A 10,921-nucleotide genomic window follows, 5' to 3' on the forward strand; every position below is an offset into this window, starting at 1 on the left:
TTGTTTGGCAATATCACTGATGTTCAACAGCTCAGCTCTAAAAACCCCAGTAGCGGCCTTACAAAACTAAAGAAAAAGGGGAGCAGCTTTTTCACAAAAGTCCTTTCAGTGAATAATGAATCATCTGAAGATGAGATGAAGTCCTCTAAAAACCACAACTGTTTGTATTGTTTCAAAAGTAATCACTCAGTTGACAAATGTTTTAAGTTCAAAGACAAGCCACACAAGGATAAAGTGAACTTTATTAAGGAAAAAGGCATGTGTTTTGGCTGTTTAAAGGTGGGACACATAAGCAAAGAATGCAGAGGTCGCTTGATCTGTACTGTCTGTCACCAACAACATCCCAGTGTCCTGCACATTGACAAGGAAACCACAAAAGCTTTCTCCAGATGTCCACAGAATTCTCTGAGAACCACGTCCACAATGACTCAAACCTGTAGTCATATTAGGGTCTGTGATGAAGATAATTCAATTCTCTCTATTGTTGCAGTTCAAGTTAGGAGTCCAAAAACCAACACAACTGTGCAGACATATGCATTTCTGGACCCGGGCAGCACAGCAACATTCTGCACAGAAAGTCTGGCCAGAAGGCTGCAACTGAAGGGCAAGAGAACAAGCATTCAGCTGCAAACGATGGGTCATAAAGACATTGTGAGTACAAACATCATCTCTGGACTGCAAGTAGCAGCGTTTGATAAAAATGATTTCATTGAGCTTCCAGATGTCATGACACAAAAACGAATGCCTGTTTCAAAGCGAAATGTTCCACAACAGGAGGACATTAACCAGTGGCCATACCTGCAAAGTATCAAGCTCCACAACTTAGATGCTGATGTAGATTTACTCATTGGCACAGACGCACCTAAAGTAATGGAGCCGTGGGAGCTGATAAACAGCCAGGATGATGGCCCATATGCAGTTTGGACTCGAGTTGGGTGGGTCATCAATGGACCACTTAGGAGTGAAAGGAGAAAGACAGACTGTCATGCTTTCACCGCAAACAGGATTTCTGTACAAAATCTGGAAACAATGTTGATTGAACAATATAATCATGATTTCAATGAAAAAACATCCCAAGAACAGATTGAAATGTCCAGAGAAGATATCAAGTTTATGGATAACATGAACAATACAGCACATTTAATCAATGGACATTATTGCATTGATTTGCCTTTTAAGGCTGAAAATTCCACCTTGCCAGTGAACCGCTGTATTGCAGAGCAACGTCTTCAAAGCCTTAAAAGGAAGTTTGATAAGAGCATCACCTTCAAGAAAGACTACATTGCATTTATGGATGACATGATATGTAATGGATATGCTGAAGTTGTTCCAAGTGATCGCTTAGTGGGCAGTGAGGGAAAAGTGTGGTATATACCCCACCATGGTGTTTATCACCCCAGAAAAGGCAAACTACGAGTTGTTTTTGATTGTGCTGCAACATTCAAGGGGACCTCACTGAATTGCCAGCTGTTACAAGGACCAGATCTGACCAACTCAGTTGTGGAAGTCCTTGTGCGCTTTAGACAAGAGCCAATTGCCATTATGGCAGATATTCAAGCCATGTTTCACCAGGTCTATGTTCCAGAGAAACATAGAGACTTTCTTCGCTTCCTCTGGTGGCCCAATGGTAACACATCACAAGTTCCACAAGAATATCGAATGACAGTGCATCTGTTTGGAGCAGTGTCCTCGCCGAGCTGTGCAAATTATGCATTAAGAAGAACAGCAGAAGATAATGCTCAGCAATTTCCAGCCGAAGTGGTCAGTACAATTAAGCATAATTTCTATGTGGATGATTGCCTGAAATCTTTGCCTACAGCTGATGAAGCATCAAGAGGGATGAAAGCAGAAGACTTTATGGAGCAAAGTAAATGGATTAATGGTCCTAAGTTCCTGCTTGAGTCTGAAGATAAATGGCCTAAACTGGAAGTAAGGTATGACTCTCTTCCTGCTGATGATTCTGAAATAAAAAAGAATGTGACTATCAACGCTGTTGTTGAGAAGATTAAATGCCCTACCAGTGTTTTCATCTCCTATTTCTCATCTTGGGCAAAGCTAAAGACATCTGTAGCTTGGGTTTTAAAGCTCAAAAAACTCCTTATTTTGTTGTCTCAAAAAAGACAAGAGTTTTCTGCCATGTTACAGCAGTCAGCAGAAGATGGAAACACCAAGCAGGAAAAGGTGTCACAAAAGATGCAGCAATTTAAAGCTAGGCTGAAGAAGCAGTGTTTGACATCTGAAGATCTGGCTAAAGATGAGCATTTCATTATTCAGTTTGAACAACGTCGCAGGTTTGGTCCAGAGATCACCTCGATCAAAGCCAACAGGATTGTTTCTAAAGACAGCCAGCTGTACAGACTTGATCCAGTGTTGGACAATGGAGTCCTCAGAGTGGGTGGACGCCTCAAAAGAGCTGCTATGCCGTCTGAAACTAAACATCCTGTCATCCTGTCCAAAGACATGCATGTGGCAACATTAATTCTGTTCTACATTCACCATCTGCTTGGTCACGCAGGAAGAAACCACATGCTGTCCAGGCTGCGTCAGAGATACTGGATAATCAATGGAAACTCTGCTGCCAGAAAAATCTTGTCTGATTGTGTGACCTGTAGAAAAAATAGAGGAAAGCTTTTGGAACAAAAAATGGCTGACCTACCCCAGGAAAGGGTTGCACCAGTCAAAGCTCCATTTACAGATGTGGGAGTTGATTATTTTGGCCCCATTGATGTTAAGAGAGGCAGAAGTCTGCTCAAACGGTATGGAGTAATATTCACGTGCCCAACAAGTCGTGCTGTTCATTTGGAGGTGGCTCATACCCTTGATGCAGACTCTTGTATCAATGCAATTAGAAGATTCATCTGTAGACGTGGTCCAGTCTCTTCCATCAGGTCAGACAACGGCACAAATTTTGTGGGAGCCAACAGAGAACTAAGAGAAAATCTGGCTGCCTTGAACCAGAGCAAAATACAAAGAGTTCTGGTCCAAGATGGCATAAACTGGCACTTTAATACACCGGTAGCTTCACATCAAGGTGGTGTCTGGGAGCGCTTGATTCGTTCTGTCAGAAGTATACTCACCTCAGTTCTAAAACAGCAGGTTGTGGATGATGAAACTTTGCAAACTGTTTTCTGTGAGGCTGAAGCCATTTTGAATGATAGACCCATCACACTGGTCTCTGACGATTCAAATGATTTAGAAGCCCTCACACCAAATCACATCCTGACACTAAAGAACAAACCTGTTATGCCACCCGGACTGTTTCAAAAGCAAGATCTATACCTCAGACGACGTTGGAAACAAGTACAGTATATGGCTGAACTGTTTTGGAAAAGATGGATCTCTGAGTATTTGCCTTTGATGCAGGAAAGACAAAAATGGATGAGACCGAGAAGAAACATCACTGCTGGCGATATTGTCCTGATTGCAGATGTGACGGCACCCAGAGGATGTTGGCAGATGGGGAGAGTCCTGGCTGTCAATGCTGATGCACGAGGACTGGTTCGTTCAGTGCAACTTCGGACCAAAACCAGTGTGTTGGAGAGACCAGTGACGAAGCTCTGCTTGCTTTTGGAAGCATCTGCGGACTAAGGATATTTTATTCTTTCTTTCTCTCTCTTCCTTTCTCTCTGTCTATATCCAATCTCTTTGCAGGTTCATCATAAAGAAGAATGAAGAACCCAGAAGATTTGCATTGAAATATTTGTATTGAAATTGTTGTTAGAATAGCTCCTTTAGTTAGAGAAGTAATTGTGATGTAATGCACAATTAGGGGCCGGAGTGTAGGAGCCATTTCTCTATTTTTGTTTTAGAACTCAGATTATTTAGTTCATTTGTATTTATTTGGTTATTTGTTGCATTTAGAATACAGTTGTTTAGAATACAATTATTTCTTAGTAAATTGTTTAATTAGTTAATTGATTTTGTTTGGGTTTTGGGTGTGTCTGGTGTATAAATACATGGACTCCAGGTAGCTCAGGATGGAAAGTGGGTGGGCTTATGGTTTTTTACCAGTCTTCCAGTGCTGCAGTCTGGCAGTCTACCAGTCCTTTCAGGAAGCAAGTCACTCAGCCTGGTTAGTCAGTGAGTAGCAGGTGAAGCGAGCACAAAGGCTGAAACCAGGGCAGCCAAGGCAGCAAGTAGTTTTCAGTTTGTATCATGTTTATTTTTTCCTTGAAGAGGCCTGGAATAAACTCTCAGAACTGCATTTTTTGACGTATTTTGAGAATTTTTTGTACTGCGTAAACCCGGAAACCCACTATTCATCAAGTAACTATTTGATTTACATTTAATTTTTGTTCGTTTACTTTTAAGTTTTTCCATAGACAAGTAGTCACTACAGAATGCCTCCACGTCTCTGTAAGCTTGACTTCTGGTCGTTAACACTTTTTCTCAAATTCTTGAGAAAGTAGTTGCTAATCAACTATGTGAACATTTACAAAGTAATGACCTACTTGAGGAGTTTCAGTCAGGCTTCAGAGCTCATCATAGCACTGAAACAGCTCTGGTGAAGGTCACTAATGATATTCTCATGGCCTCAGATAATGGACTTGTGTCTATACTTGTCCTGTTAGATCTCAGTGCTGCGTTTGATACAGTTGATCACAATATTCTCCTACAAAGACTTGAGCATACTGTAGGGATTAAGGGAAAAGCATTAGGCTGGTTTAAATCTTATCTGTCAGACAGATTCCAGTTTGTTCATGTTAATAATAAATCTTCCTCAAACTCTAGGGTCACTTGTGGAGTACCACAGGGTTCAGTCCTTGGACCAATTCTATTTACTATATATATGCTTCCGATTGGTAAAATTATCAGACAGCATGGGATTAATTTCCACTGTTATGCTGATGACACTCAGCTATATTTATCCATAAATCCTGATAAATCCAATCAATTACTTCGACTGCAGTCATGTCTTGATGACATCAAAAGCTGGATGACTTTAAATTTCCTGCATTTAAATTCTGACAAGACCGAAGTTTTAATCTTTGGGCCAGAGTCCTCAAAAAATAAAGTTCTTAACCAATCACTTAATCTGGATGGCATTAACTTGGCCTCTGGTAATAAAGTTAAAAATCTTGGTGTTATTTTTGACCAAGACATTTAAATCCCATATTAAACAGGTTTCCAGAGTTTCCTTTTTTCACCTCAGGAATATTCCCAAAATTAGAAACATTCTGTCCAGGAGTGATGCTGAAAAACTAGTCCATGCATTTGTTACTTCAAGGCTGGACTATTGTAATTCTTTACTATCAGGAAGTCCACAAAATGCAGTTCAAAGCCTTCAGCTGATCCAAAATGCTGCAGCAAGAGTTCTGATGAAAATCAACAAGCGATTCCTTTAACATAACTGTATTTTTATTTTTGTAGTGAGGGAAATATTTTGCTTCATCAACAGATTCTATCAGTTTTTGAAGGTTCTAATGAAGATACTTTTTAAACATGCTGAATTAAACCAAAGGGTAAGTGGCGCCTGCTCTGCTGTGTGAAGCTTCAGGGCCGTTTAGGGACGCCAGGATGAACAGAACTGAGTTAGTTTCAGTGATTACAGAGAAAATGACATGTGAACCTCTGAGGTCCAGTTCAGTTCTGGTTCTGATGATTTACAGCTTTAAACATCAGGACATGTTTCAGCCTTCAGTGCGTCTGATGTGTTTATCCAGCTCTTTATTGTTTGTTCTCAGAGCCAAATACCACAAACTGAAATATGGGACAGAACTGAACCAAGGAGAAATCAAAGCTCCGACTTACGATTCAGGTGAGAATTAAAATGCTTTAAACTGTAAATCAGAGGCAGCAGGACCTTCTCTCAGTTCTCCTGAAGACGTTTCCTCACCTGTCCAGGAGTCTCTGTCGGTTCTGGAGGTTCTGATCTACCTGCAGCTGAAGCTCCATCCTCCTCCTCTGTTCTCTGAAGGCTTTGCTACCAGAGGACCTCTGAGTCTGGCTGCTGGTCCTCCTGCTGCTCCAGACGTTCCTGTAGTTTAGTTCAGTTTCTGGGATCCAGGAGTGACCGTGATGTCCAGAGAGATCAGCGCCACCAGAACCAACCTGGATGTTCATAAACACTGAGAGAATAAAGTCCGGTTGCCTCTGATTTCAGCCCTGATAACTGACAGCACAGACGCTGCAGAACCTTAAATTTACAGAATGTTCAGACGGTCGGACCTCAGAAGTTTCTCCTTGTGCTTCTGCCTCAGATGAAGGGAATGAGAGCGACGCTCAGAGTCCTCCGAACAGCAGCCATCAGCTCAGCTGGAAACAGGGACGGCAGCTGCTCCGACAGTGAGTCCACCCCCCCCCCCCCCCCCCCCCACACACACACACACACACACACACACACACAGACTATCTCCTTATTACAGGTTAAATATCTAAATGGGAAACAAACAGCGTCAGAAAAACCAGAACCAGGTCGAGTTCTTGTCTGCTGACGGGTTCCCAAAGGGTTTCAGGTCCAGTTCAGTTCTTCAGACCATCTAGTGCTGAGTTCACTGTCTGTAATAAAGCTGGGATATTTCAGTGTCAGTGCTGAGTTCACTGTCTGTAATAAAACTGGGATATTTCAGCGTCAGTGCTGAGTTCACTGTCTGTAATAAAACTGGGATATTTCAGCATTAGTGCTGAGTTCACTGTCTGTAATAAAACTGGGATATTTCAGCGTCAGTGCTGAGTTCACTGTCTGTAATAAAACTGGGATATTTCAGCATTAGTGCTGAGTTCACTGTCTTTAATAAAACTGGGATATTTCAGCGTCAGTGCTGAGTTCACTGTTGTAAATTAAGCTGGGATATTTCAGTGTCAGTGCTGAGTTCACTGTTTTTAATAAAACTGGGATATTTCAGCATTAGTGCTGAGTTCACTGTCTTTAATAAAACTGGGATATTTCAGCGTCAGTGCTGAGTTCACTGTTGTAAATTAAGCTGGGATATTTCAGTATCAGTGCTGAGTTCAATGTCTTTAATAAAACTGGGATATTTCAGTATCAGTGCTGAGTTCACTGTCTTTAATAAAACTGGGATATTTCAGTGTCAGTGCTGAGTTCACTGTTGTAAATAAAGCTGGGATATTTCAGTGTCAGTGCTGAGTTCACTGTCTTTAATAAAACTGGGATATTTCAGTGTCAGTGCTGAGTTCACTGTCTGTAATAAAACTGGGATATTTCAGCGTCATTGCTGAGTTCACTGTCTGTAATAAAACTGGGATATTTCAGCATTAGTGCTGAGTTCACTGTCTTTAATAAAACTGGGATATTTCAGCGTCAGTGCTGAGTTCACTGTTGTAAATAAAGCTGGGATATTTCAGTGTCAGTGCTGAGTTCACTGTTGTAAATAAAGCTGGGATATTTCAGTATCAGTGCTGAGTTCACTGTCTTTAATAAAACTGTGATAGCTGGTTCTGAACCCGGCCCGGCGTGAGTTCTGCTGAGTCAGCAGAACACAGCGCCGCTGCAACTGGAGCAGGTTCTGTGTTGGTTCTGTGCTGGTTCTAAACGCCAGACTCGGGTCCAACAGAACCGGAAGGTTGAGCGTCTGACGTTTTCCTGGAAACGGGTTCTGGAATTCAGGGTCCGGTCCATTCAGAGAGATTCTCTCAGTAACTTCAGGCAAACGCGAGCGGTGGATGATCGGGTCAGAACCTTCTGGTCCCAGCGGGACCCATTTGGGTCGGAGAACGAGTTGAGGTTCTGATAGGAAGGTGTCGGACAGAACCGGGCTGAGGCGCTTCTCCTGGTCGTGATGTTTTGCCTGATTGTTCCAGAACCGGTTCTGGAGCTGCAGGACGTTGATGAACAGAACCAGGTCCATTCTGACTCTGACCCGGTTCCCCAGGTACCTGACGGAGGTCGGCTACACCGACACCATCCTGGACGTGAAGTCCCAGCGGGTCCGGGTTCTGCTGGGTCTGACCGGAGAATCTGAGGACAACCCGGAGAGGAGAACCGAGCCCATGGTGAACGGAACCGAGCCGTCCTCCCTGAAGGACAGCGGCATGGTCAGGTAAGAGCCGGCCTCCAGAACCCGCCGTGGTTCTGGGTGGAGAACTAACCGGGTCGCCTGTCCCTCCAGTAAACCCGACGCGTCCGACTCGGCGGTTCTGGAGGCGTTCCGGTTCATCGAGAGCGGTACCGCCGGGTTCAGCGACGAGGAAGAGGAGGAGGAGGAGAGCGAGTCCAAGGACGGAACCACCCTGGACCCGCCGGCCGTAAGAAGCCCGCTCGGTCCAAACGGTGCCGGTTCTTGTGTTTCTGTGACCCAAACCGGTTCCTGTCACAGGTGGCGCCCAAGAAGCGGCCGGCGGCTTCGGACCTCAGCGCCGACGCCGAGGACGCCCTCAGGGGCTTCGACTTCCTGGCGAGTCCGGACGAGCTGGACGGAACCGACCCGCGGAGCGGCGAGGACGGCGGGGAGTGGGGTGAGACGGGCGGAACCGCTGCAGAACCGCTGCAGAACCGCGGGACACGGCTTACAGAGGACGTCAGAACCTTTGTGACGTCAGCGGTTGCTGGTTCCTCCGCCAGCTGTAGTTTAGCGTAGAACCGTAAGGTGAACCGGGTCGGACTCTCAGGACGGGTTCTGGATGTGCTTCTAGAGAGCAAGGGTCCAAAGGTTTCCTCCAGAACCTCCAGAACACAGGCCAGAACCGGGCCTGATATGTTCTCTGGTGGATGTCAGCTGTGATCAGAAGCGGTCCAGTTTGCTGAGCGGCTCCCCCTGCAGGCCAAAGCAGGAACAGCAACACATCAGGCTTTTACGCTTTTTACTTTGATTTTTTATCATTTTTACAGAGGAACAATAAAACCGGACATTAAGCAATAAAGTCATAAAGTCAGACAGTTTAGCTGCAGCCTGTGATTCTGTATTCTGGGTTCTGGTGGTCCAGTCCGACCCGATAGCAACATGCTGAGTGAGCATGTTTTTTAGTGAGCAGCCGGTACTTTGCTCCAGTTTGGACCTCAGAACCGTCCGTCTGACGTTTTATTCTCCTTACGCTTCTCTCTGTCTGAACCCTAACACCTTTATTTTCTGGGCCGGCGGTTCTCCGGGTCTTTGACCAGAACTCTGCTGCTCGTCCTGCAGAGAAGGAGGACGCGTCTGCGGTGGGGGAGCTGGGCTGGGAGGTGGACCAGGTTCTGATCGCGCAGCTCAAGGAGCAGTACAAGAAGGAGCGGAGGGGCAAGAAAGGAGTGAAGCGTAAGTCCTGATTCAGGAGATTTAACCTTTTGTTTCTAGTTTCACTCGCTGGTTCTCCTTTGGTCAAACAGCGCCCCCTACCGGCCGTAAGAGTCCCTGCAGCCACAGGGACCCAGCAGACGAGGAACACTGAGGAAATTCTTCCATGTCTGGATGTTTTTGTTGATGGGTTCTCTGGTTCTGTTGCTGCGTGTCTGCGGGTCTCAGACTTAACCTCCTCCTCCTCCTCCTCCTCCTCCTCCTCCTCCTCCTCCTCCTCCTCCAGGACCGAACCGCTCCAAACTCCAGGACATGCTGGCCAACCTGCGGGACACCGAGGAGCTGCCCCCCATGCAGCCGGCGGCGGCGCCCCCCCCCTCCCGGCCCAGCGTTCCCAGACTCAACGAGCACGAGGTCGGTCGGCCGGACGACGGTAAGCTCCGCCTCCTCGCCCGCCATCCCCGCCCGCAGGTAAACGGTCCGGCTCTGAACTGCCCCCCCCCCCCCCCCAGAGCCCATGACGTTCCTGCCGTCCACCGGGAAGTCCTTCATCCTGGGGAGAGTGGACGAGGCCGTGTCCAACGAGCTGGGACTGGGAGAACTGGCCGGACTGACGGTCGCTAACGAGGCAGAGAGTCTGGGATACGATGTGAGTAAAGGAGCTGCCCCCCCCATGCAGCTCCTTTGTGAAGGAAGCCATCTACGTTAAGAGAGAGAAACCAACCTTAAACAGAGGAGGAGGCCTTAGATTCTAACTCTCTAAAACTTACAACACAGCTATAGGATTAATTCCAGCCAATCATCACCTTAATTCTCACCCTCATTCAGGTGATCAAAACATTGTTCCTTTAAGCCAAGCCAATAACGACCCTAACGACTCCTCGTTACAGAGGAGTGGACCAGTTTCTGTTCAATTTGCATGTTATCTAAGCCATTACAGGCCTTTGTTAGGCAGTAGTATAAAGCTTGGTACTCATCATTACTCCAGACTTTTTGAATTGAGAAAGCTTCCTGGAGAAGAAGAGAAACGTCTTCAACTACGGAAAACAAGTCCAGTTGCTTTGTTTTTTACCTTTTTTTGGAATGATGTGAGTAAAACGGCCCCATCCTGGATCTCTTTCTTTAACAGAAAAATGAGATGGAAAAGATAAAGAGGCAATAAAATAATGATGTATAGATCTTGTTTTGTGCATCTTTAACTTTATCATTAAACATTCATCTGTAATTCAGTTATTTATATAGCATCATCTCATCAAGGCTCTTTCCAAAGTCAGACTCCATCAGATCCTCCAGGTTGGTGAGAAAGTTTCCTCTCTAAGGAAACCCAGCAGGTTGCATCAAGTCTCTCCAAGCAGCATTCACTCCTCCTGAAAGAGCGTAGAGCCACAGTGGACAGTCGTCTGCATTGTTGATGGCTTTGCAGCAATCCCTCATACTGAGCATGCATGAAGCGACAGTGGAGAGGAAAACTCCCCTTTAACAGGGAGGAGAACCTCCAGCAGTCGTCTGCATGAGCAGTAAAATTAACTGATGGAGGATGGATGATGGATGGATGGGTGGAGGATGAATGGAGGATGGATGGATGGATGGATGGATGATGGATGGATGGATGGATGGATGGATGGATGGATAGATGGATGATGGATGGATGGATGGAGGATGGATGGATGGATGGATGATGGATGGATGGATGGATGGATGATGGATGGATGGAGGATGGATGGAGGAGGGATGATGGATGGGTGGAG

The 10,921-nt window shown here is 45.5% G+C and overlaps 1 protein-coding gene across 1 annotated transcript in view; it reads left to right on the plus strand.

Annotated features, from left to right (window-relative positions):
- LOC105919290 (striatin) overlaps window positions 1-10,921 on the plus strand; it is a 38,189-nt gene that overhangs the window by 18,424 nt on the left and 8,844 nt on the right. The window contains exons 3-10 of the mRNA XM_036137658.1: window positions 5,685-5,758; window positions 6,201-6,285; window positions 7,833-8,000; window positions 8,070-8,205; window positions 8,277-8,415; window positions 9,081-9,194; window positions 9,460-9,606; window positions 9,686-9,822. Of these exons, the coding sequence (XP_035993551.1) occupies window positions 5,685-5,758; window positions 6,201-6,285; window positions 7,833-8,000; window positions 8,070-8,205; window positions 8,277-8,415; window positions 9,081-9,194; window positions 9,460-9,606; window positions 9,686-9,822 (1,000 nt within the window). The remainder of the gene's footprint in view (window positions 1-5,684; window positions 5,759-6,200; window positions 6,286-7,832; window positions 8,001-8,069; window positions 8,206-8,276; window positions 8,416-9,080; window positions 9,195-9,459; window positions 9,607-9,685; window positions 9,823-10,921) is intronic.

The sequence above is a fragment of the Fundulus heteroclitus genome, chromosome 5 (genome assembly GCF_011125445.2).
Source record: "Fundulus heteroclitus isolate FHET01 chromosome 5, MU-UCD_Fhet_4.1, whole genome shotgun sequence".
In the NCBI taxonomy this organism is placed as follows: Eukaryota; Metazoa; Chordata; class Actinopteri; order Cyprinodontiformes; family Fundulidae; genus Fundulus; species Fundulus heteroclitus.